General features: G+C 41.0%; 1 protein-coding gene and 1 long non-coding RNA gene across 4 annotated transcripts in view; both read right to left on the reverse strand.

Annotated features, from left to right (window-relative positions):
* Positions 1–3,923: 3,923 nt before the first annotated feature.
* On the reverse strand, positions 3,924–5,383 carry LOC131257360 (uncharacterized). Its single transcript, XR_009177334.1, has 2 exons — positions 4,440–5,383; positions 3,924–4,216 (listed from the first exon to the last, which is right to left on the reverse strand). It is a non-coding gene; the product is annotated as an uncharacterized LOC131257360 (long non-coding RNA).
* Positions 5,384–17,286: 11,903 nt separating this feature from the next.
* Positions 17,287–27,912, reverse strand: part of LOC131258033 (beta-cubebene synthase-like) — a 17,724-nt gene continuing 7,098 nt past the window's right edge. For 2 of the 3 annotated variants that reach the window (XM_058259059.1, XM_058259058.1), the window contains exons 5-10: positions 25,275–25,548; positions 24,354–24,726; positions 22,982–23,200; positions 22,455–22,593; positions 19,414–19,662; positions 17,287–17,769 (exon numbers count right to left, since the gene is read on the reverse strand). In XM_058259059.1, the coding sequence (XP_058115042.1) occupies positions 17,476–17,769; positions 19,414–19,662; positions 22,455–22,593; positions 22,982–23,200; positions 24,354–24,726; positions 25,275–25,548 (1,548 nt within the window). In that variant the 3' untranslated portion in view covers positions 17,287–17,475. The remainder of the gene's footprint in view (positions 17,770–19,413; positions 19,663–22,454; positions 22,594–22,981; positions 23,201–24,353; positions 24,727–25,274; positions 25,549–27,912) is intronic. The other variant, XM_058259060.1, reaches the window with a different exon arrangement.

A 27,912-nucleotide genomic window follows, 5' to 3' on the forward strand; every position in this document is an offset into this window, starting at 1 on the left:
CGGTAGTTCGTTAGCAGTGGGCGCTTGCCTTAACCGAATTTCCAAGGGAGTCGTTTCGTTAGTAGTGCATGGCGTGAATTTCTAAGGGAGTTGTTCACCAAAAAGGTCCCATTAGGGTTTCAACCGAGGAGGATTGGCCGGTGTACCACACACTACCGATGTGGCTGGTGTGTTGACGTTACCAAGTTCTGTGGGTCTCATCACGTGGTATGAATTATATCCAAACCGTCCGTCTACTTGATGAGCTCGTCATAAGGCTTGAGCCCAAAAATCAGACATCTCCAAAAATCAAGTGGACCACACTGTAAAAAGCAGTGGCGGATTGAACACCTGCCATTGAAACCCTTTTGAGGGTCATAGAAATTTTGGATCAATATGATTTTTTTTTTTTTCCCTCTTCATCCAGGTCTGTGTAACCTTACGAACAGATTGGATGGAAAGTAAACGTTTCTGTGGGCCCTACGAATGTTTCAGCGGTGAGAATCATTGCACCCACTTTTATTCGTGGTGTGGTCCACCTGGGCCTTGAAATTACTCATTTTTAACGCAGAACCCCAAAATGATCTTCCCGAATGGATGAACAGTGTAGATATGATAAATACATCATTATTGTGGGGCCTATGGAACTTTGATCTCCTTGAACCGTTCGTACAACTCGGAACTCGAGGACCGTGAGCGCTCGTCTTCGCCGACACGTACTTACACCAGCTACATCGGTGGTGTGTGGTACACCAGCCAATCTGCTTCCGGAATTGGGAGGTTGGTGGGCCTCGGATGGCGGTGGAGAGAGAGACAGTTTCAGTTTCTTCTTTGCTTGGGTCTGAGTGGAGGTCAGGGCAGGAGGGATTTAGGCTGTGACTGTGGGGCCACCTTGATTCATGTGTTGTATATCCACGCCGTTCATCCGTTTTTTCAGCTCATTTGAGCACAAAAACGAGCATATATAACCATAGGTGGATTACAACGGACGCGGATTAGCTACTGACAGGTTGTGTACCGAGACTCTCCTATTGAAGTGACGTCACCAAGTTCTATGGGACCTCTATGTTTTGTATCCACACCATCCATCCATTTGGAAAGATCATGTTAGGGCATGATACAAAGTATGAGTTAGATCCAAAGCTCGAGTGGACCCCATCACAGAAAACAGTGGGGAGAGTGATGCCCACCGTTAAAAACTTCTAAGGGCTACAAAAGTTGATCAAGCTGATATTTGTTTTTTCCCCTATTTAATGTCTGAGTGAACACATGAACAGGTTCGATCTTAAATAAACATCGTGTTGCACCTTAGGAAGGTTTCAACGGTGGATGTCACTCTCCCCACATTTTCTGTGGCGGGGTCTACTCGAGCTTTGGATCTGACTCATTCTTTGTATCATGCCTTAATATGATCTTTCCAAATGGATGGACGGTGTGGATATAAAACATACATCATGGTGGGGCTCACATAACTTGGTGACGTCACTTCCGTAGCTAATCTGCGTTGGATTACAACACTGAAACAGTGGTGATTGACCATTGAAAACTTCTATGACCGTGGTGGGCCCCACCACCTGAATTTATAGATTTTAGGCATGATTTTATATTGATCCCTATGAAGTGGCCCACCTAAGTCCTGGATTGGATTGAATTTATGATACTCGGTAAAAATGTGTCGATACATGCACATCTGATGGAAGGGATGAATTTGATGCACATTCTACCCTATTACTGACATGCACGCTGCGTCCATCAGTTTCGCTCAGCTCATTTGGGCCAATCCACACGCAACATCGGTGAACAAATGCCGACCATGTGGGACCACCCTAATGTCCATATGCGCCACAAAACTGCTGAACGGCGAACACAAATATCATCCTACTTCAAAATTTATGTGGCTTCTATGAAGATCTTCAACCTAGGTAGATGGGCAACATCTCAAAACTATTTAAAAGTTGAAGATCTTGATCGTGTGGGACCCACTTTTGTGGCCAATACGTCTTGATATTTACTTTGACAATTTGATCCATGTCTAAGATCCTCACCACCATTGATATCCCGGATGCCTCTCATATGTGTGGTTGTGGCCGTCTCTGTACGAGCGTGAAAGACGTCCTCACCTTCTGAGCTTTCTCTCCGTTTGTCAATCCTGGTTTGGTTTGCGAGAGGTAAAACTGTGTTTGACTTGAAAACACTGTTGGCTAGAATGTGGTTTCAGAATCTAGACAAGAGCTTTGTTATAGAAAAGGAAAGGATTAGGCACCCTTTTTTTAAATGGTGTTATATGGTTTTTAGGGGGATTCAAGTAAACTTCCAATGTTACCTAATCAAGCCAAACTGTATTGGGCTTTAGGGCCCAGATAGGTGAAATAAAGAAAAGTAAAATGAAAGGAGCAGTAGAATAGAGAGTTAGGCTACTAGGTTCCAAGGAGCTCCTTAAATAGACTTTGAGGGCCATTTCCGGGCCAATAATTCTACCAAACGCAAATTATCACAAATCAAAGCATGACAAACAGAGGGGCAATGCCTTTGATTGGACCAGAAACAAATCTCGACAAGCCGTTCTACCTAGAAATAGACCTTTCTTGTCTGTTTTTATGTAGATCACCATTTTTTAAAAATAGGCTATGGGTCCAGTGCTTCGTGAGTGCTCCTATGGACCATACTCCCCTTTCTCTCTACCACCTGTGTGTTCTGGTGACAGCCGATCTAACCTGATGACTATGTTCAAGGCTTGCCCTAGAGCTGGGCATCGAGTCGAGTCGGACAGATCCGGTTTTGAAATAAGCCTAACCCGAACTTGATACCAAGTCCAGCATGCCTAACGTGATTTGAGTTCAATATGGCGTGGACTTATCCGGACCGAGTCTGATCTGGTCAGAAGTACCGAGTCAGGTCCAGTTGGCGCCGAGTCAGATTGAGAGATGTGGGAAGGAGGGGAGAGGGGAGAGAGGAGGAGGAGGGTGATGGTGGTGGGTGGTTGCCGGGTTTGGAAGAGGAGTAGGATGAGGGAGGGAGGAGGAGGGTGATGGTGTTGGTGGCTGCCAGGCTTGGAAGAGGAGGATGAGGGAGGGAGAGAGTTTGGGATCGGGTTGGGGTAGGGTGTGGCAGGTAGGGTTAGAGAGTCGAGTCGAGTCTAACCGAATCGAGTTTCAGGTCGAGTCGGGTCAAGTTATTGGGTAACTCGAACTCAACTTGGTTTGAGTTCGAATTGGGTGAAGCCTACTCAGTTTGGACCGACTCACCCATTCAGTTCGGATCGAGTCGGATCAGAACGAGTTGGACGAGTCGAGTTAACCGGATCAAGTCATCTTGTGCCCACCTCTAGCTTGCCCTACATCATACCTTGTCTAACTTGTACATCCAAACAACGAGTGCCAAGCTATGTGGACGCTTTTGATTGACACTAATACTGAAGTCATGGGGGCCACACCTAGAAACGGCAGATGTTAGTTCGTTATCTCCAAGACGGTCCTTGTAAGACCGTTTTATCTAAAAATGGTCTATGCTGGATTATTTTTTTCCAAAAACAGTTCAAACAGATGCTCCCTTTGGCAAAAGTTGTGTAACCGAATACCAAAGCGAGTGGACACCTCACCTCTGGATTAGATGCAGATGCGATCTGACCTATTCCTTACCGGAGTGTTGTTGTCAACATGCTTGCTTGGTTAAAGCTTAAGGTAGACGTCTCATGAGGGTTGGGGAAAATATTGCAATCTATAGCGAACTAACAAAAGACGGATCAAAGGCTACAAAATAAAACTGACGCTAAAAGTAGCCATTGCTACTGGAGCCAGTAGTGTAGAAGCAACAGCTAATTCGTAGCCAAAAGCAGGGCTAGTTCCGTAGCCAAAAGCCCAATGGTACCAGCAGCTACTGACCAGATTCGTAGCCATTTTATTTTAACAAAGAAAAAAAAATAAAAAAATAAAAAAAAAATAATTCTGGGAAGCGGATTGGCATTTTGTATGCAGATAAACTTGATTTACACAATAAAGAGTGGAACTTCTACACATACACATCAACATGAGTGTAGCTTTCGACTTCACAGCAGAGACGAAAACAGATCCCGCAGAAATCCAAAAAACATGCATGCATAGAGCACAGGCTTACTAGCAGCGAAACAGGCCTACATCCAACTATCTACACTCGTACTTGAGATGATGGACCTGGAATCAGTTGAAGTATGGCTCGCAATGAAGGTGCACTTAAAATAACGAGAGAGAGGCAGCAGAATCTGCACAGAAAGAAAGCAACCCACTTGAAATCAATCAACATTTTTCTAACACATTCTCTCAGACGCTCGTCCAATCGAACCCATCCATGATGATGCCCGAGCAGTCTCGATGTAGCAAATGCGTTCCCATGGGAGTGCATGTGACATTTGGGTGTTATACTAGCATTACTATGAAAAGAAAACAAAAGATAAGAAAAATAGGTGAGAGTGAAAATCAGGCTACCTGCTCTTTGAAAGTTTCTTCATGCTTTAGGATAGCCATCTTCATGGATTCTTTATCATACTGCTTTAACTACCTGTCCATTAGCTTAGCTTTAATGGATAAAACCAGCCCGCGAATCTTCTTTCAAAGGAACCTTCCTAAGATCAGCTCTAAAAAGTTCACAACTTCGGCTTGTCGTTAAGTATCTACTCCAAAAAGCTATCCTGCCAAACAGGAAAATCTTCACATATTCAAATTCATAATGACGATTTCGCTATGAGAATATTGTCTAATTACTTTTGGTTGAACAAAGGTGAGGCCTGGTGGGTTGCTCTGGATTGACAGGTTCTTCTGGAGCAGAAAGGATCTGGATAACTACATGTTCTTGCAATTCGGGTACAGGACATACAAGTTGGTCATCTCTCCGAAGTCAAAGGACGAGTTTATCTTTCTTCATTGTTAGAGAAACCTCCTAGGTCTCTATGATTGGATTTGTTATTGCCTGGTGATTTCTTTTTATATGATCTTGATCTTGGATAACATATAATAGTTTATTTCTTTGCAATTTCATCAGTTTCATGTTTTAGGACTAGCGAGGTGATAAGCTGAGTCATGCACGAATGAAAAAATGCAATCCATGCATCATTGCATCTGCTGATTGGCCCACTCAAGCAAGGGCTGGTGATGGAATGTTGGTAGCCACAAAATCCTCCCATGTTCTTTGCAATTTCATCAGTTTCATGTTTTAGGACTAGCGAGGTGCTAAGCTGAATCATGCGCGTATGAAAAAAATGCAAAACATGCATCATTGCATCTGCTGATTGGCCCACTTAAGTAAGGGCTAGTGATGGTTTGTTGGTAGCTACAAAATCCTCCCTTTTTAAGGTCGCCCAATCAGTGTGCATACTTCAGTCTCGTCTGCATGACTCAGGTTAGCATTCTTCATGTAATTTCAGAAACTTAAACAAAAGAAACTGGTGGCTTCTCAAATATAATCATCTCTGATCTCTTATTACGGATAACTTGGTGCATGACCTGTGCAGTGCAGATGTTGCCCCATAGAACTGTTTCCTAGCATCCAATTCTTCTGGACAATCATTCTTGAAGCTGATGCCCAAGGATTATTATTTGTTAATAGCTATAAAGAAGATACAGTTCAAAACCCCACCTGAATTAGTCTCGCTTCAGAAAAGAGGTGGGGACACCCTGTGTCTTCAAAAAAAAAAAAACCCCAACTGAATTAGAATTCCAAGTCTGTGTGGCAAATACCTTACACAAATATCTAAACATCTGAGTTGGGTACTCCAGTTTTACCAAATGATCCAATTATTGTAGGTTGTCCATATCTATCATATATATCAGAAAAAAAAGAAGAAGAAGAAGAAACTGTTGGTACTCCTTGTTAAGCTACAAAACAAGAACAAAAAGGACTGAATCACGATCTTTGCCCCATATGGCATAAATGGAACAGAAGTCTTCATCAAGGATTTCATTAACATTTTTTAACTACAAGAACACAAATACTGGCATGTCGGAGTATTTTCCAGCAGCAGCAGAGGACCCATGACTTGAGGTTCCATTCCCTCCAGCTTCCCTTGAAACTGGTCTACCCAATGAAGACGGAATTCACAGAATTTCGTCTTCATTGGGTAGTTGAATTCAACCTCTATGTTGATGTAGCCGAATTCATAGAATTTCTAGAATTCTAATAGAAGCTTCGTTGATTTTTTGAATTTATATAGTTTTGCGAACCTGGTGGAAACATAACAAGGAAGAGAAGAAGCAGAGAGCCATCTAATCCTGGTGGCCAGTTTACCTCCGCTACTGTACACAAATTCGATGATCAAGACCGTTGATCTTGATCTTTCATGCAAGGTTTAGAGACCCATTTCAAGTTTTTGACCGTTGGGAAATAGGGCAGGAATGTAAGGTTTAGAATTGTCCAGAGACCTGAAAAACAGTGATATTACTTTTGTATGATAGTGGTATTGGTGTGGCTTTGGGAAGGCTAGCAGATGCAAACTAAGACCAGTGTATATTAACATTGCAATAGACATTTCTGAGTAACATTTGTTAGCTATAACTCTAACCACATTTCACTGGAAGAAATCATTATCCTTCATGTCTATCTTATTTGTTGGGTTCAAATCTTCCATTTGCATTAAGGGCTTACCATTGGCGAAAAAGAGACAGCATTTGATGGAAAAAATGGAAGGGCCATGATGCATTCGGATGCGACAATGTCCTGTTGCAGCATGTCCATGCTAGTGGGCCCACAGTGGTAATTGTCACATGATGCACTCTGATGTCTGCTGCAGAACACTTCTTTATAACCCAAACATTGATCCATAGTTTCTGACAAAATCAGCATGTGAAATACCCATTATCTGTTGGGTCCATTGCCAACCAGTCCAAGCTCAGCCATATAAGGCCTGGCACAACCATTGAGGCATCCAGTTACCACTATTACTACTGACTCATTGTACTTGAGGCCAACCTATAACAACAAAATACCATTTTCAAGCATCTGGGCAACCCTATGGAAAAACAGGTTATGCCTATTTCTGCTCATTTTGAATTACATGATAATATTTACATCAAGTTAAACACACCCACATGCCACACCAAGGATTGACTATAACGCCTCTTAACCCCATTGGAAGAATTCAACAATGCATATTTAAATAGTTAAAAGAAACAAATGAAACAATCGATGACCACTGAGCGATCACTATTTCAAAACTGTGCTACTTTCACACAACAATGCTTGTGAGGCCCTCGCCAGTTCCTCATCATCATTGACAATGTATTATATATAAAAAGGTCATTAATCACAAGTCACAACAACCAAGGAGTAATAACAGTACCGTCTCTAATAAAAGAATTCTTGGGTATTTTCAGATCTCTATTTTTATAGGGTCATTGGTATAACCATCTATATGCAGCCCACAAATCAGATGGATATGATAGTATGATAGTCTGGTGATAGCTTCTCATAACCTCACTCACTCTATGGACTGTCCCGCTACTTACTCATTTTAGATTGGAGCTTACATGAGACATCGTGCTCTTCCACCATCATTGAGTTTTGGATTTCCAGCAACTCAACATATGTTTCAGAAAGCCTCCATATAAGATAAACTGAGAAATATAGACACAGAGATGGAAAAGAGAAGAAAAGAAAACCAACATCAAAAAATTCCATAGAAAAGAAATTAAATAAATACCAAGGACGAAACCGGAAGGACAGAAAAAATAATTTTTTTTTATAAAAAAAAGGAATATAAATAGAAGAGGCATTGATGAGACAGAGATGAAGATTCAGAAAAACAACCCAAAGGATTATGATGAATTGACTTTCATTGAATATGAAGGGAGTTTTCAAGGCTTAGAGTGGCCTAGATAATCATGTTCCGGTAATACCCTTACACTAAAAGCGAACCAGCAAAGTTGTTGGAAAATATTGGCAACCCTCCATGAAAAGGCATTGATGAGACAGAGAAGAAGATTCAGAAAAACAACCCAAAGGATTATGATGAATTGATTTTCATTGAATATGAAGGGAGTTTTCAAGGCTTAGAGTGGCCTAGATAATCATGTTCCGGTAATACCCTTACACTAAAAGCGAACCAGCAAAGTTGTTGGAAAATATTGGCAACCCTCCATGAAAAGCTAAAGCCTCCGCTCAAGTTGCATCCCTTTTCCAACAAGACTAGCGAATGAAAAGACACCCTCAACGAGCCACTAATACCCATGCCATCCCCAATAACCACATAAAATCAGCATATTACAGTTCATAGATTTCATTCTAAGCCTCCACTCAAGTTGCATCCCTTTACCAACAAGACTAAAGAAGGAAAAGACACCATTTTCATTTCTCAACGAGCCACTGAAACCCATGCAATCCCCAATAACTACCTACAATCAGCTTATTACAGTTCATGGATTTCAGTCAGGTTGGGTCGATCGGGTTTGGGATGACATGAGCGCAAGTCGCAGCCCCAGTTACATTAGTATTATTATTATTTTTCTTTTTTAGCAATTTCTGTAGAGAAAAGAACAAGACATTGGATATGTGGAATTCTCCTTTGCATGTTTTCCATCTGAACCTTCTTGTGAATTGTTTGGTAGGTAGGTAGTCCGTTTGCTATTGGAAAGAATGATCACCACTACATCTAATTGGACTGATATCCAGACCATCCAAATCATCGGGCACATTATGGATCGGGCGTGCATCGAAAATCACACGCATCAAGCAATCCTGATCATTCAGTTGATCGCTATCAAATGTACGGTTAAAAGTTAAATAGTGAGTGGTCCAAATTCCAAAGAAAAAAATAAGACAATTACTTTCTTCTATCTTCTTTGGTTATGCTTCATATACGATTGGGCCAGTGATTTGGATGGTCTGGATTTCCATACAACTATTTCATGTGTATGGTTGAGGAGTCATCACCATTCTGGCTTCTTGATGTAAATTTTGGGTTGTGCTCCATCCACGATCTGTGTTCGGCAATTCGGATGGTCTGGAATTCTGTTTGATCATTGCATGTGTATGTGGAGTCACCACCATTTTTGAAACCGTGCTGAATTATCACTAGAGGTTCTACTGTTGTGTTTTATCTGAATATTTTCGTAGATATTTTATGAAAAGAAACGCCGATCTGGGTGTTCTTGCTGTTTTTTTAATGTATGGGGTTTATTTGATAACATGTTGCAGAGATTTCATGAAAATTGTTAAATTTGTGTATTTTTCTGTGTTTATATTATAAAAGTTTGGATGTTTTTGAAGTAAAATTTTAAATCTTTTAAACTTAGATAATTACTGCAAATTGTTGTTTGGAAGCGGAACCTGTTGCTACTATGTCATTCCTACACACATGGGGCATGCATTGATGGCATCAAAACTGTACATTCAGTAGGTCCTCGAGTCGGACATACTCTAACAAATCAGCACTGTTTGGATGATCTTGAATCTTTGATCATTGGTGTGAAATGGACTAAAAGTAACATTAGCAAGGTCTCACACAGTCTGGAAAAAAGTTCATTTTTAAATGGTTGGGATGTTGGATGAAGTCAATTTTTGGTTGGTGGGCCTATCAATGGTGGAGCCTGTGGGATGCCCTCAAATGTGGGGCACACACGTGAGATCCGGACCATTCACCTACTGGGCCTTACCATGGATGGGCTCTACCTCCAAAAATACACTAGCTAGATTATCCTAGATGCTGATTGGAGTACCTAATCCATTGAATGTTGAACAGTTGGTTGGGATTTTTTATTTTTTTTTCTAACCATTCATTTCTAATCCTATTGGCATATGATCATGTTCTTGGCAACAACAAATAAGTTCCACATTTTCATTTGTGATATTCATCCAAATATCTATACAACTAAATTAGTTAACCAATGCATCCAGGATATATAATCATATCAACTAATATATCACATTCCACTGCATTGAATCGTTTGTGATGTTTTCTTGCGCTTCAACTTTCAATCCTTTCATGCATGATGACATGAATTTCTTATTGTTGGGTCCAGGTTGGAGCAGAGATGGATAGAAGTTACAAAAGATACACAAGTTGATGTTCTCATTAATGCTGGAAAGCAAGGTTTTAACTCTCAAGCAATAGATTCTGATGATGATGGTAGTTGGACTATGGTGTTTGCGAATACTGTTGATGCGGTCAAGTCGGTGGCTAAAATATTGCAGAGAGTTGGTGTTGAGTGCATTTCTTACCACAGTGACAGCTCTTTGGAGGAGCGGGCTAAGGCATGCTCATGAGCAGGATATGCATAATTCTTCATCTGAAATTGCACATCATTTTGAGTTGGTTTAGTTACATTTCGTTCCCATATGTGAATCTATCCATGTTTTGTAGGTGAAGAGCGATTTGTAAAAAGAATCTCGGCTGCAAGGACAGTGAAGCTGTCCATCACCACTTATATCATTTTTGTTATCTTTATGTTTCTCCATCTTTTGCTTGTTTTTTGGCGTATTTTAGTTAAATATCTTTCTTCCTTTAGAGAATGCTGGATCAGGCTGAAGTTGTGGAGAAATCTTCAACATTAACACTACACAAATCTGTCACTGGGGATCCAATATGTACATTATGTCTATGTCTTTTCTTTAATGCTAGTCCAAATCCCCTTCATAATCAATTGTTCTTGATGGAACTTCTGTTTTTGTTTCTCTATCCTCTAGCCTTTACTTATCTAGGTCAGGTTGTTCTACAATGGTTGTGCTGTGAAGGGTACCTTGCTTGTCAATAAAAAGGTACAACTATTTTCATTTTCATTTTCATTTTCATTTTTTTTCCATTGATTTTTAGGTGAAACTTCTAAAGATAATGTGAGATTTTGGTTAAGACCATTATTAACACTTGCCTGATTGGTGTGGTGCTTCTCAATTAGTAATACTAGCTTTGTTGGCAAATGTGTTATGGAGATTTTAGATTTTTATTTATTTGACTTTCAACATGAGTCCATGCCTGTTTGATTGGTGGGAAAAAAAGGAAATATGAAATAGAATGTAATAGTTATCCAATAATGATTTCCATGACTGCAATTGAAAATGTATTCCCGTGGATTCCATTAATGCCACCACCTATATGGGCACCTCAACATGCACCATACGTATGGCCATTGTTTTTTTTCCCCCCCTTCTCAGCATGCACCTCATTTTCTGGGTTTCTGGTTTACGGGTTCTTGTTGTTTCCTCTTCTTTTGGAGTCTTTATTTTAATTTTCTCTGCCTATCCATATCGCTGTAGCGCTTCAGTGGGTAGTGTCTCAGAAAATGAGATTGGGTTTTGATTTTTCTAGTCTTCTGTCGATTTCTCTTGTTTTGAGGATTTGGGTCCTGTTTAATTTCAGGAACATGGGGTTATAATTTGGAATTTTTCCGTTTAATTCACGCCATGAAACTCCTTTGGTTTGTTAGGTTGTTGGTTTTCTTCTGGTTGGGAGTGCTTTTGAATGGGTTGAAAGGACGTGTTACTTCAAGCCCCCTTTTGTGAACATTGGAGCTATTTTCACTATCAACTCTACCATTGGGAGAGCTGCGAAGATTGTCATTGAGACTGCCGTGGAAGATGTAAACGCAGATCCCAGCATTCTTGGTGGGACAGAGCTGAAAGTTGAGATGCAGGACTCTAATTGCAGTGGGTTTCTCGGAATTGTTGAAGGTAATTGCTTTCTTGTATTTTGGTTTAAGATACTATGTGTGTTGAATATAATTTAAAGAATGGTATCAACTATATAAAACCTTGAATTAGTGCAATTTGGTAATGGATCCTCGCTAATTAGTGGCCCACCTCTTGAATGATATCTGGCCCAAAAATTGCGTTGATTAGAAGCTCATAACCATCTGTCCATCGCCTGTTTTGAAATGTTGAGAAAAGTTTAGAGAAACCATCTACAAAACTGGTCTATAGATCAAATGGCTGAAAATATCCAATCATTGGAACTTTTGACCATTGGCCATCACGAGGTGGCCATTAGGATTGATCAGCACATTTGCTAATCTTATAGACAGTAATGTTGATCCGAACGTCATCCAGTCTCATATCTTTTGTTTGTTCACTGATCAATTGATGCTTTCCTTTATTTCATTTATAGTTTTAAATTTTCGTAGTTTGCCAATCTTGATTAGATAGTATGATTCTCATGCTTTGGTTTGACGAGTTTTATAATCTGATAAGGCTTCACATTGTTGATTTGGTTTTGAGTCAAGGAGGTAACTTGATATTTTACTTTAAGACAGGTCAGTCATCATCCAATGATTGTTGCATGCCACCGTGAAGGTAGAGGATGAAAATTTTGGGAAGACAAAGCAAATTTTGGGTTCGTTCAATTCAGCTTGATCCTGTTGGTTTTCTAACTCTCAAGTTTGATGATGGTAAAGTTTTTCAGTGGAGCAAGGTATGGAAATCATGAATGAAAATAGTAACATTTGTTTCCTCATGGGGTTCAAGCTGAAATATGTATTTCTTTTTTATTTTTTCCTTCAGGTCACAACTTTTATGTTCTACTAATCACTAATCACCAAAACTTGGACTGTTCCCTTTCAGGAGATAATTGATATGGTAAGACCATTCCTTTTGTGTCAATTTCATTCCTCTTTGAGTTTTTATTAATTCATTAAGAAAAAAATAAAAGAAAATGGTCATATATGGTGCACTTCTTTCACTTTGTTTTACTTTTACCATGACTATTTGTAGGATGATGGAATATATGAGTGATGGATGACGGAGATGTTTCAGACTCTCGCTGCACGCTTACCCATCGATGCCCCACCACCTCCGCCTTCATCTTTGTGATTTTTTGTATTTTATTTATGATGTTAAACTTATATGTATTTATGAGTGATGTAGTTTATGTTTGGATGGATATACCGACGAAAATGACGTGAAAGGGTTGTGATTAGTGACCCGTAAAGCCGCGACGAATGCGTAGGGGATAATCACAACGTTTTCCTCAACCCTCATGAAATGTGTAAATCATCTCTTTTTCAAGTAATCGACTGACAATGATACAATGATAGGCGATAGATTCAAATCACAATCTTCTCTGACCAGAAAGGTGGGGTGTCCACTCGCTTTGGCCTTCGGTTGCTTGCAACCTCGGCCAAAGAGGGGCATCTGTAGACACCCCACCCAAGCTAATATCTCGAGAAGGCTAAGACAGTCTAGGAACCATGAGCATATCCTGAACCCAATCCCAGCTTATATCTGACAAATCATCCTTAAAACCCCCAAATTGCCAACCCGCGACCAGAAACTAGGATCCAAACCATTCAATCCACATACAACCCCGTCTTTATCCTATACCCTAACTAGGACCCCCTTATCCAAACCTAAGCCCACTTATCTGAGCTGTAAAACTCCAAAAGAGGACTACCAGGTGAACCAACACAGTGAACAAAACCCGCACGCTTGAACCTGGCCCGAGCGAGGCCCGAGTGGTAGTCGGACTACCGCCTCCGGCAATTTGACTACCACGGCAGTACTCTGAGTACCACCGCTTGCGGCCCGCATGTGGACAGTTGTTCCAGCGCTCAAAAGTCAACTTTTTCCTGAATTTACCCCCCCTCTTCACTATTTACCATTTTACCGACCTCAAGAGCTAATGGGAGCGCGCCACGTGGCGCTCCTCTCTCCCTAGCCAATCACAAGCCTCCATGTCATCATTTTAACCCTTACCTACCCCCTTATTTACCATAGAGCCATTAGAGAAGGCTATAAATAGCCCTCTCCTCTTCTCATTCCAACACACCCAACAAGCCACTTCTCCCTTTAAGCTTGAGAGAGTAAGAGAGAAAGAGAGTGTGGAAGAGAGTGAAGGAGAGGAAAAGAGCTCCCAAGCCTTCAAAGTTCTGATTTTTCAAGCCATTCCCTAGCCTTCCTCTCAACCTTTCCAGCCCATAAGCCTGGCCCGGATTTGTCATGGTTTAGTCCATGTCTTAGCTTACTCAAGATCAAGCCGAAGATCTATTCGTTTTTACACACAAGCACTCACCATGACATCTATTCCCTTCTCGACCCTCCTACTCCTCTAAGTCTCTAGTGAACGTATGCTCTGTGACTTGCCGTACACCGGATCTTGTCATATAAGAAATTCCTAGTGATCTAGTCCACTCTTCTTTACCTTTTTACATAAGCATCATCACATCCGCTTTCTAGACACGCCGTTGGATGTATGCTCTGTGGCTTGCCGAAATCTCGAATCTTGTTACATCAAAAATCTGCGTGTGTGCCTAGTCCCATCTTGACCACAACATCTATCATCCCTTGAGATTATTTTACCACACTAAGTAAAGACCGTACATCTGTACGGGCAGAGAGGGTGCCTAACCCTTTCCCTCTTTGTAACCGAGGTCCTTTACCCGGAATCCCGGATTGCAGACCAGGAGTCAATCTAAGGAAGGAGAGTCTTTGAATTTCTCCAACCTTACGTATTCCGTGGGTTCTAGCCAACCACAGGTTTTGAGATTAATTAGTTAGTGGCAACTCCAACATCTACAAATCAACCTACTCACCCCCACTACCAAGAACATAACATACGAATCAGCGTGGGCGCCGATTTTCAGTGTCTACAAGTTTATTTGCTAATGTCTCAACCTGATTTTGTGATGAGTGATATCGGCTTCTTCGATTTTGAGATCGCTACGTCAGTCCTGTTGGAGTTGACTTGGTGTGCAGATGAGAAGATGAGTTTCGCTGACCAGCTGGCTCGGGATTTGCGACAACAGGTGGAGGGAGTACTTTCTTTCTTCCTTTCGCCATTTTGATCTTCGGTAAAACAACAATGACTCTTTGTACTGAGTCCCACAGACGGTGACAAAATGTTGATGCAAAAATCTGGCTCACCCTCATTGAGCTCTTAGATATGAGCACCTGCACAGGAGAAAGATGAAGGAGACCCTGGCTAGAGCAGGGGACCCTCCGATGCCAAAGTCAGGCCTGGAATCTGGGTCTAAATTGAATAGATGGGGTTTTGGGTAAGAAATGTAGCGTAACTGTCTCAATGGAATTACCCTGTACTTATAGTGTAGGGCAGGACATGGGAGTTGGCTGATCTCAGCCATCAGGCTAGAAGTGCGTGACTGGTGATGTTGACAGTTACACTAAGATTGCGCGCCGGATGTTACTCCTATCGTATGTTATTGGAGTTGGTTTCTAGGCATGATTGTAGATCATCTCTTGTCCGAGCCAAGCTTATAAAGTCCGAGCCCAACCTAAAATGGGCCAAGCCTGATGGCTCGTTGACGAAGATCTAATCTAGGTTGACAACAAAGTAGACAATTTATGCTGACCCCTTGCATGACCTACTCTGTTCTAGAATTGGTTAATACTCGGGATCATTTACCTTGCACGTGTATCCCAAGTTCCCACATGTGTGTGAGCTTTTGATAGAGCAGCAAGATAATCAACTCCCCCTTGTTATGAACATCGAACAGGAAGTGAATAGGCATGAAAAATAGAGAGAGAGAAATGAAAAGGCACGAACGTCCCAATCTCACCCTGATCAACTGTCACAGGCTTGGGCCAGGTTTGGGCCTAGTTTGAATAATATAGGCTGGACTTGGATAGGGCTTGGCCCGGCCCTTACCCAGCCGGTTGACAACCATAATTAGCAGTGTATAACATTGCACGCACAATGCCAAAAAATGAGGTAGATCCAAAACTCAAGTGGACCACACCACAAGAAGTAATGGGGGTAATAACACCCACCATTGGAACTTTCCTAGGGCCATCATAATGTTTATTTGCCATCCAACCTCTTCATGTGATCGCAAAGACTTGTACGAAGAGAAAACACAAATATCAATTTGATACAAAACTTACATGGCCTCTCTCCATTGTTTCCTATGGTTTGGTCCACTTGAGCTTTGGACCCTCCTGTTTTTGTTTTTGTTTTTTTTTTTTTTATTTGGTTTTGTTTTGTTTTGTTTTTTTTTTGTTTTTTTGTTTTTTTGTTTTTTTTTGTTTTTTTGTTTTTTTTTTTTTTTTGTGTTTTCTAGCTCATGCGGTAAAGTGATATGGCAAAATGAATGGATGACATATATAAAACACATGCATCATGGTGGGGCCCACGTAGCTTTTTCACGTATATACATTGCTGAGGTCGGTGTTGTGTTCTACACCAGGCAATTTGAGTCCGTACCCCTTCCTCAACAGTCCAATCACTAGATGAGGCCTGCCTTTAACATGATATGTCCCGTAAATGAGGTCAATCCTCTCCTCTATTCCATGGGCCAGAACTAGGAGAGAAGTTTTTGAGATCCACTGTATCGTTTATTTGACATCCAATCTGTTGATTAGGTCATACAGACCCAAATGAAGTGAAAAAGCAAATATCAACTTGATCCAAAACTTTTATGGCCCCCAAAAAGGTTTTAATGGTCGACTTCATTCAACACTGTTTCCTGTAATGTGGTCCACTTGAGATTGATAAATACCTCATTTTTGGTCTCACACCATAAAATGATCTATAAAAATAGATGGACGGCATGGATGGAACACATACATCATGGTGAGGCTCACATAGCACCGACCACAAGCCAATGGCTGGTGGCAGGGGAGTAGCCAATACGTTTCCAGTTAAAATGGAATTCGCAACAAGAGAAAGCTGCGGAACATGTTTAAGAACCAATGCTTTCTCCAAAACAAACACTTCGCAGACATAAGCAATTTGTATTTTACCCGACTAGTTGATATGAGAACATCAAGGAGCAAAGGCTAATTATGAGAGAAAGATAGACCGACCAACTAATATAGGCCAAGTCAACACTACAAACGGAAGCAAGTGTGACTCAGCAATCTTGACCCCATCTCCTCAACCAAGTGTAGAGAGAGGCCGAGCTTGACCTCTCAGTGCAAGATCGGGATAGCTGTTGACCGACCACGATGTCACCTTTAAGTTGGTAAGACCCATCTCTTGACCGATGCGACCCGACCGCAATTGCGGGGACCGGCTAGGATTACCTCAGGTTGGCTAAACTCACCCTCCACATAATCCGACCTGACCTCTATCTAGTCCATCAGGGATCTCGGACGAAGATTCAAGAAACCAACTTTGACACGAATCTACCTGAGATTTTAGCCAAGGATCCAGAAAGATCCTCTTGCAAAACAAAGAGTTCGAATCCTACCATAATTCATTCTTACCAAACGAGGTAAAGATCCTCCATGCCACCACCTCTCTCAATCTATAAATAAGAGTAACTATAATGGTAAAAGGTACGCACTATCTTTAGTCCTAAACCCTCGATATTCAACTAAACTTAGATCCGGATCTTCTTTGTCCATTTCTTGTGCAGGTCAATAGGGCCAGAAAGGGGCTAACCAGATAACAACATCAACTTAGCCAGAAAACATCATCAACAACAGGTTTGCATGACTAATTGTAGGTTCACCTTAAAATTTAAATGCAAAATGATGCATTGACATGCACACGTCTGCTACAAGCATATGATACATATAAAGCAACCTAGTCCCTTCAAACTGTGGGTCCAGATGAAGATAGGTCAATTCAACAAAACAACTGCATTATCAAATAGGGATTGGATCGACGAGTAATGATGCAATACGTTCCTTAGTCTGTCCTGCAGAATCAGTATATTCATCGCCATTCTGGTACAAGACTTCCATCATACGGGCGAGATTGAGTGATGGCGCAAGGATGGGCCCAGGGAATGGTGTGGGCCTAAGGCACGCCTTGTTTATATCTTTCCATGCATCAGTTACCAGCTTTTGTAGGGCTTGGCAAGCTTCTTCGTCGGTAACACCGTGTTCTTTCATGTAACATTGGACACTTGAAGCATTGTCTCCTCTAGATTGCTCAACCTTCAAATGTTTAGAACCAAAATGTAAACAAGATTCGTATTGAAATGGCCACTCAGTTTCGGCCCAAGATCTGACCCATTCATTTATCGGCCGAAATTCCAACTTTGGGCTTCACCCATTTTCGAGACCATGATATTCATAAATGGGTCAGGCTCCATTGGAAAGATCCCAATTCTCAGCACTGGCTTCAGTCCATTTAATATGTGAGACTGATGTAGAGTGGGTCACGGATAATTTCATGGCCCGATCGGAGATGGAGATGATCCGGATAGTCAGAACTTAAAACGGATGTATCTCGCAAACCAGAATGAGTTATTAAATGTAAAATATAGGGTGTACACGAACCGAACTAGCTCGGTTAGCTCGCCCAACTCGACTCGAAAAAGCTCGATTCAACTCGGTTTGAAGCTGAGTTCAAGCCGAGTCGAGCTGATTTTTTGAGCTCGAAAATGAGTTCCAGCCGAGTTCGAGCAGGCCCTAGCTTGACTCGACTTGGATTGAATCCAGTTTGAATCTAGCTCGAATCGAACTCGGATCGAACCAATTTAATGACTCAGTTACTTTGCCATTGATGTTGCTCACCAACTGTTTGATAAAATGACTCAACGAAATATGGCTGGTGGCAAGGAAGGTTTGGCCGGTGGCAAGCAAGGTATGTACATTAAACAAATACCTTTTTTTGTTTTTTTGTTTTTTATGTTACTTAGAAGGTGTTTGATAAAACAACCATAAAACCATTGCCTCTTTTTGTAAAACAATGGGTTTTTGAAGTTGCAGTTGAGGTGTTTTTGAAAATGCCTCAATGGTGAACTAGGCTCGAATTCGACCCGAGCTGGCCCGAGCTACTGACCGAACCGAGCCGAGTTGGCTAGTCAGGCTCAAGGACCGAGCCGAGTTCGAGCTGAGGCCAGCTCGACTCGGTTCGACTCGATGTACACCCCTAGTAAAATATATGATTTTGGGGTAGGATGAGCTACTTTAGCCACCTGACCCACTATACCAGGTTGCGCAAGCCGGATTTGCGAAATACCTTTAGATCAACGGTCCTTTCCTGTTTTAATTCCGTTTTTACTGTAAATAGTTTGATTACAACTCATCCATTGGGCGAGTTGCACCCAACATGAAAAGTAGTTAGAATAATTAGGAGAAGAGAGTGGTGATGCCAAATAGGAAACTATTTTTGTCTGAAAACTCTGCGCACTAGTAGACATCACAACCGTTATAAATAGTAAGTTTAATATTTATAGTAAGTTGCGAATTCTAGAAGTTTTAGTTGTAGTTTGATTTCGAAACTTCTCACATTGCTTAGTATCCTTATTTAAAGAGTCGTGAACTCATTTATTTCATTTATCAGTCAATTTTGAATTTTATAGAATTTATTTTCTATTTTCTTGTTCTTTTGCTCATGGATTCAAGGAATTTCTGTGAGGAGTTCAAAGAAGTTCCATGGATCGATTCGGAACAGTTATCCCCTTGAGGAAGATGATGCTCGACCTCACGTCCTTTCCTTGCGTCAAAGACCCATTGATTTCCAAGCATATATAGAATTTCCATGGGCTAGCCGGCATACTTTCTTGGGTCAGCCCAATCAAGCTCATGGAATCCATGAAAAAAGTGGGTCATCTATAGCTCAGTTTATCATACCTTGTTCGTTTGTAAATCATCTACGACACGAGCGATTAGACCAGTGGACCATACGATCTTAGGTACACTCAGCACCCAATCGAAGGCTTCCTTCGTGGCTACATCTCCCAAACCGACCAGGGCTTGGACAGCTAGCATCGGGTAACCACTGGACATGACTGCAATCTCCAAGTATTCATCCAAGGTTGGAACATGTCCCGTGCTGAACCAGTGGGCCTCCATCAAATAGGCCCTTGTCAAAGCTTTCATCTGCCAGTAAACCCAACCACATTAGAGATTGGTTATGATTGTCTTCCTGCATTTTATCTACTTCGAAAGCTAATCTTATCTCTTAACTAGAGTTTCAATGAGGCTAAGATGGACTGTAGGTCAATTTGGGGTACATACGTGCAAGGAATCTGAACTGTAGGTCAATTTCTCTTGACCGTTCATGTGTTTTAGTACAGATGAGGCTATATATATATGGGAAATGGTACTATGAGGTCGAGCTGTGTGGGCTCCACCATGAAGTGTGTTAAACATCAACACTTTGCATTTGATGGTTCTCATTTAGTTTATGGGATTTCCCAAAAATCAGCTGTATAGGGGACTCAGGTGGGCCATACCATCTAAAACCATACGAAGACATGCCTAAAATATATAAAAGTACATGGTGGGACCCACCTTAGTTTTTTAATGCGGCTGAAACTTGGTATGATCCCTCATCCAAACACACACAATGGATGGTCTGGATTTGTGAAATACATCTTGATAGGCCCAATATGTGTTATGAATGTTTTAATGGGTGGGTAACCCTCTCAACTTTTGTATGTGGTGTGGCCCACCCAAGTAATAGATTGAATTATTTTTAAGCCTGTGGCCCATCATGGAATGATGCATTTAATTGATGGGGTAGATGTTTGACACACATTAAGGTGGGGCCCACACAACTTGACCTCATGGGAAGTTCCAAGGAGGTCGACCTCATAGTACCATTACACACACACACTCTCTCTCTCTTTCTCTCTCTCTCTCTCTCTCTCTCTCTCTCTCTCTATAGAGTAATGGCTTCTTACGAACCATCCCGCAGGATACCTTGGTGCGGTCCAATTCCCACTCCAGAGACCTTTGTGCGTGTGTGAGACTGCGTGTGCGAGACTGCTACTAAAGTAACGTCACCAAATTCTGTAGCCCCACCATGATATATGTTTTGTATCCAGGTGGTCCATCCATCTGGAGAGATCATTTTAGGGTAATATCTAGAGAATGAGTCACATCCAAAGCTCCAGTGGACCCCACCATAGAAAACAATGGGGAGAGTGATGCCACCGTTAAAAACTTCTAAAGGCCACAAAAGTTTTGGATCAAACTTATATTTGTATTTTCCCTTCTTTAATGTCTTTGTTAACTTTTGAACAAGTTGGATTTCAAAAAAAATCATGGGGGGCCTTAGAAAGGTTTCAATGGTGAGCATTAATTTTCCCGTTGTTTTCTGTGGTGGGGTCCACTAAAGCCTTGGATCTGACTCATTCTCTAGCTCATGGCTTAAAATAATATCTCCAAATGGATGGATGTTGTGGATACAACACATACATCATAGTGGGGTCCACGAAACTTGGTAACGTCACTTAGGTAGTTAGTCTCGCAACTCAACTGTATCTAATCTCGTACCCTTTATGCACTGTACCTCCCAATCCTCTTGGGAACTTAGATAGGGTGGACCATATAATGATTTGTACATGAAATCTACTCCGACCATTAGGTAACTGTTGGAAATTTAGCCGTAGGGTTAAGATGACGGTTAGACTTATGATTAAGGTGGGATAGTCAGACTTATGATTAAGGTGGGCCACACTAAAGAAAACAATGGAAGAAGGGATGCGTATCATTGCATTTTACATGGTTAATTGTACTTTCTATTTGAAATCCACTCCAAGCATTAACTTCATTGAGAAAATTTATACATAGGGTATAACAATTATACTCATGCTTGATTTATGTGAGCGAACCGAATGACACAGTTTTGGATGGTGAGCCTCCCCTTGCCCGTTCCTTTTATGTAGCCCACTTTAATCATCGTTGTAGCTGATTTTTTAGCTATATAGCTAAACATTTTTTTTTTTTTGCTAGTCTTATGGGCAGAGTAGATTTCACGTACACATCATGGTGGTGCCACCCTGGCGTTAGGTCACGTTGACCAAGGCAGCAGGTAAACAATCAGGTTTGTGACGTGTCAGAGCTTTGTGTGAGCAAATCAAGATGGGAAGAGCGTGGATGGGCACATAGTGATGTGTATTTGAAATCCACTCCAATCACAGGGTGTGTGATGCGAAATTAGATATAGGCTAAAACATTAGACAGATTCATAATTCAAGTGGGCCACATAAGAAGAAATAGTGCAAAAAATAGCTTTCATTCAAATTTTTTCACTTGGTGTTACCCACATAAATTACTCATGGGCCTAATTTTTTGTCCTCATATATGAATTTTCATGAAAAAGATAATAGTTGGATTGGATTTCACATAAACATCACTGTGAGCCATGTAAAAATCCAATGGTAGGTGTCCCCTCTCTGATTATTTCCCCTAGTGTGGCCCACCTGAATTATTAATTAGGATAATTTTTTAGCCCTATGGATAAATTTCCATCAATAAAATAATAGTTAGAGTGGATTTCACTAACTTATTATATTACATCCACCTTGTCTAAGTTCCCAATACCATTGGAAATTGTATGGCACCGAGTATCTTACGGGATGGTTCGCAGGAGACCATTAATTACTCGCACTGAGTATCTTACGGGATGGTTCGCAGGAGACCATTAATTACTCGCACCGAGTATCTTATGGGATGGTTCACGGGAGACCATTAATTACTCTCTCTCTCTCTCTCTCTCTCTCTCTCTCTCTCTCTCTCTCTCTATATATATATATATATATATATATATAAAATCTAAATGATTGAGATCGCCTGAAGAGCGGCTCTGATCTCGTGTGAGGTGAATGCCAATAGAATTCATCAAGGTTAGAAGAGAGCTGATATGAGTGAGTTTCATGTCATACAGCTTCTTTGGAGTAGTGTGCAGTGTAGGATCGTCCTTCATCTGTGGTCTTCTCCTCAATTTCCTTGACAACGTTGTAGAGTGCATGGAAACAGACTTGCATGTATTCTGGCAGCTGATCCATGGTCCCAATGTCCCACCTGAAAATTAAGTGACCCATGTATCAGCCGTTCGTCTCTATGCAACCAACATTGCACACACGTGCATGATCTCCGCTTTTGATTAATGTATGCCCACAACTAACATGTCTCAATCCCAAATCAAGCTGGTCCACTCATCAGGCGGTCCACATGTATAAATTGAAAGTGGACAGTAGTTCCTTGTCTTTTTTTTTTTTTTTTTTTTTTTGAACCCAAGCTCTGCATTTACGTACGGCCTAACTTATTGAGTGGACCAGGCTGAGTTTTAGACCAAGGAATGTTCAGATGGACCCCACTATCATGGATATCAACTTCATGTATATTGTATAGTATATAGACTGAGTCTAGTTTCATACTGTGAATAAAAATCCAGGGATTGCTTACAAACCGTTGGATTGCTTCTGTGAATGGTTTGAGTTCCTCCAGTGTACCGTACACATCGTATATGTCATCCATGACAGATGCAATGGATATAAGTTTTGTGACCGCGATTCTACCAAATGAGTATTGTGGCTCAAAATACACACCCAATATCCAAAAGTAGCACTCAACCAAACGGTCCCTAACGAAAGGTAATTTTGAGGCAAAATCAACGGCTCTCCACCACCTGCCAATGAAGTTCATTCAACACAGTACAATGAAAATTCAAAATTGGAAAGATTGTGATTGCAAAGGTACAAGATCTTGCCCGTTCATCAGATGGGTCCCACACTGTACATCACATGGAGCGAAGATCAAAAGCTGGTTCACTCATCATCTAGGTGTAACATGTATGTTGGATAGAGAATGGTGGCCTTTTTTCCTGTCTATTTCTCAAATATATATGTGGCTCGCTGGGTAAGAAGAGCCTGATTTTAGGACAGGACATGTCCCGTTGGGGCCCACCTGATGAATGGCGAGGTCCTCTAACGCACATAGGCAATTGACCTTAACATTACTCTAGATATGTAGTCCACTAATTATGGAGCCCAAGTACAGGAGTAATGTGATTTTGAGTCCCTTTTTGGAAGATAATTATATAAACTGACAGGTTTTTAGATAATTGGGAAGTTTTTTTGAAAAAATAAAAATTATAAAAACCATCTGAAACTATTAAAGAAGGCCCTGACTGTTTTGAATTTTCAAAAGAATAACCTCACCTATAGCACAATGATCAAAATTCCCTTGTTTTTTTTTTTTTCTTTTAATTTTTTTTAAAAAAAAAAAAAAAAATGGTATGGTGAGCATTGTGGGGCCAAAATAGCTTGTGTATGATATTCAGGCTGTCCAAATTTAAAGTGAACCCACTGTGATGAAATGCCCAAAACATAAGGCTGATCCAATTATCAGGTGGCCACACGTGGAATTGGAGATTTATGTGACGGGTTTGTGTTTTCTATAATGTAACTGACCAGCCTGATTTTTCGTTGTATGATAATCATGGTGGAGTCCACCTGTTTGATAGCTTAGATGTCATAAACACATCTCATGAGAGCTTGGATGTCATAAACACATCTCATGGGCTTGACAATGCTTCTTCAAAATTGACCAAATTGTATTTGATTAAATCCAGATTTTGTAGGCATTTCCTCATTTCCACTTAAGGAAGGACCAGGTACTGAATTTAAATCAATGAATCCGGTTACTGTCTCAACAACCAAAATCTGGTGGAAAAGGCCTAACACAAATGGGCCACCGATATTGGATTCAATCATGATTTTGGGGTACATCCAAACGATACATAACATGGTTGGTAAAACTTACTTCGTGGCAAAGCTTACCTCGAGAGTTCTCCAATCTCTCCCTGGTGCAATGACTGCAGAAGATTGAAATCCAACTTGGCAAGTTCGAGAAGTACATCGGTCCTGCACTCAAGCTCTTGGTACAAAGATATGTAGCGCCTGGCCTCTAGGCATGGCATGCCCTTGCGTAGCGGTAGCTCAAGGGCATGGGCTACTTGAGTAGAGAGAGGAGATTCAAGGTGGGCCACCATAGCCCTTAGGTTCTTGCTAGTGAAAGCAATGGCTTCGTCTAATATGCGTTCTCCTCGTGTGCTTAAATATGCTGCTTCATACAAGCTTAATAAACCCTTCACGTTGGTACATAAGCTGGCCTTGAAGTGGCACTCATCTTCTTTGAACTTTTCAAATACATCTGTTGCAAGAACACATAATTTCATGATACCAATATCTCTCTCTCTCTCTCTCTCTCTCTCTCTCTCTCTCTTTGTGTGTATATATATATATATATATATATATATATATATATATATATATATATATATATGCTCCCCAGCGCACTTATGCAGGTGCGCACCTTTGCACACGTGCCATGGGTGTCTAATCTGAACGGTCCATGTGATGCGCAATCCCATGAAACCCCATGTGACAAAATTTCACCCTGATCTAAAATTCTGGTGGGCCATAGAAAAGAGAAATGCAAATCAAGGGAGGAAACTGTTTTCATTTTTCATGGCCCATCAAAGTTTTAGATCAAAGTAAAACTTGGTCCTGGGGGGTTTTACGAGGTGCTGCTTCACATGAACGGTTCAGATTTTGGATCCACATCATATATGATGGGTTCTCAAAAAAGTTTGTATGTAGTACATACGAACTGGTTCGCATGTCAGCGTTTCCGTATATATATATATATATATATATATATATATATATATATGGGAAGTAGCAGTACAGGACACATACCAGGTGGTATGTTGTATCCATGTTGTCTTAGCAATCGAAATTGGAGCGCCACTGCATGCAGATCATCACCACCATCATAATCACCGTTGATATGGGCATCATATATCTGGCGCATGGCCTCTTCAATCTCCATCTCAAAGTGATAAGCCACACCGAGACGTTGGATTTCATCAATCAAGCTCATTTTTTGAAATGGCCCACTATCAGTCCTTAGCATCCTCTTCACTTCTTTCTTCAGTTCTTCAATCCTTTCATTAATCCGTGCATCAGGCACCTGCATCATCAGCACCACACAGAAGGGAGACGCGTCAGTGAGCTTTGGAAACACCGACTTCGGTGAGGCATTGGTGGTGGGGCTCATCTTGATGTATTTGTTGTATATCCACACCATTCATCCGTTTTTCTAGCTCATTTTAGTATATGTGCCCAAAAATGAAGCAGATCCAAATGTCAGTGGGACCACATCATAGAAATAGTGGTGATTGCATGCCCACCACTAAGAACTTTTATGTCACAGAAGTTTTAGATCCAGTTGATATTTCTGTTTTCCCTTCCTCCATGTTTGTGTGACCCTATCCATAGGTTGGATAGCAAATAAACATTCCGATGGGCTCTAGTAAGTTTTTAATAGTTGGCATTCCAAATAAAATTTGGATCATCATTTTTTGGGCACATGCCCTAAAATGATCGGACAAAACATATGGCTGGCATGTATGTACAACATATACATCAAGGTGAGCCCCACTATCATGGCCTCACTGAATCCACTTATAGAATCATATAGGCATGAAAATTATCACGTATATCCTAGTAGACTTCGTGTATAGTGGTAGACGTGGGTCACCATGGGACTGCCCTTGCAACCTTTAAACCGTTTGGCAGCATGGATATGGCGTATTGAAGGGTATTCAAAATTTAGAAGTGTTTGGGAGCGTAGATTGGAGGGTATTTAGAATCAAGGGGATTGTCCATCATCACTTTTTTTGAGTTTTGCAATTTTTTCTTTTGGTGAGATTATCAATCATCTCCATTTTTTGCTAGTTAAGATAGTCACACCTGACACATAGGTGTCATTGGCTACTAATCTGTTGTGTCGTCTGGTCTGCCGGTGATATCCTTTTTTTACACCCACTTCCAGTTCACACTTCACTGTTAGCCACTCCCATTAGGGATGGGAAGGGATTGAATGGTACTGGGGTGGATGGCATGGATTTCTAGGTAATGATGGTGTTGTCAGTGGATTGTCTTGAGATCCATGGGATTGCTCTGTTCCTGGATTGCTATATCCAGTCTGTTTGGCAAGCCTGGCCAATCCCGGGATTAAACCTTCCCATCCCTTCCAATCCCTCAAACCAAACACCTCCCAGCAAATTTGAACGGTGGATTGGATGGGATTTAAAGGTAATGATGGTGTTGTCAATGGATTGTCTTAAGATCCATGGGATTGGGATTAGATCCCCGACTTGGGATCAGATCCCCGACTCTGTTTGGCACGCCTGGCCAATCCCAGGATTTAACTTCCAATCCCTTCCAATCCGACCGGCCAAACGGGCCCTTAACGGAATTGATACCAAGACCTCAGTGTTGAAAAGAGGCATCTTTCACTCCATCTACCACGTGAGCTATGCATATGGGTGTCTGCTGGTGAAATCCTAAAACAATTATATTATCAGTTGTTATCACTGAAATTACATCAATAGAATTATCCAAAAACACTACAATAAAATTATAAATTTGAAACAGTTATGTCTTTGGTTTATGTTAATTTGAAACAATTTTAAACCATTTTAAAACCATGGGACACATAGAAGGCTTTAACGGTGGACATTGTTGTTCCCGCTGTTTTGTTAGTGTCTCCCACTTGAGTTTCGGATCTTCCTATTGTTTAGAATCAGGTCCTATTGATGCATTTAAAAACAGATGGATAGAGTGGATTTGTCGTGATCATCTCTGTGGACCCCACACAGCCCTGGGCACAGAGATATCTTTAAACTTGGGTCATAAGCAATCTGTTTCCCTTTCATTCTCCCTCTCGCTGCTCTCAAACCCATTTATATATATGTGTGTGTGTGTGTGGATCTCCCTCTCCCTCTCCAGTACACTGCATCTCCGGTCATCAACAACAATAAAACACTGTTGAGCTCCCACCTGCAGTACACCACATTAACGATTGGAGCACGTGTTGAATGGAGAGGGTGGAAGGCTCTTGGGACTTGCAATTGCTGTAGCATTAATCCTCTTTCCCTTTTACCCTCCTTCCTCAAGGATGAAATACAATACTTAAACATTCTATTCCTTTCACGATAGCATTTTTTTCTTAATTCTTTCAGCAAAGTGGATATATTTTGAGAACGGATCACATCTTAGATAACATTCTCTTTCTTTCACAATAGTGTCTTTTCTTAATTACTTTACCTAAGTAGATACATTTTGAGAACCAATCACGTATTAGATGCCTATGCCATTTTAGTCTCGGGTTGTAATAAAATATAATTACTTCGATAACAGGGGAGACTGACGCATCATACAAAGGCAGCTAGAAAAGTTTGAGAAACTACATACATGGTATATAAGTAGATCCTATACTTGTGGCCTATCCGGTTAAAAAATGTTTGTTAGTGATCCTATACATGTGGCC

This window comes from Magnolia sinica, chromosome 10 (genome assembly GCF_029962835.1).
Source record: "Magnolia sinica isolate HGM2019 chromosome 10, MsV1, whole genome shotgun sequence".
Taxonomy (NCBI): Eukaryota; Viridiplantae; Streptophyta; class Magnoliopsida; order Magnoliales; family Magnoliaceae; genus Magnolia; species Magnolia sinica.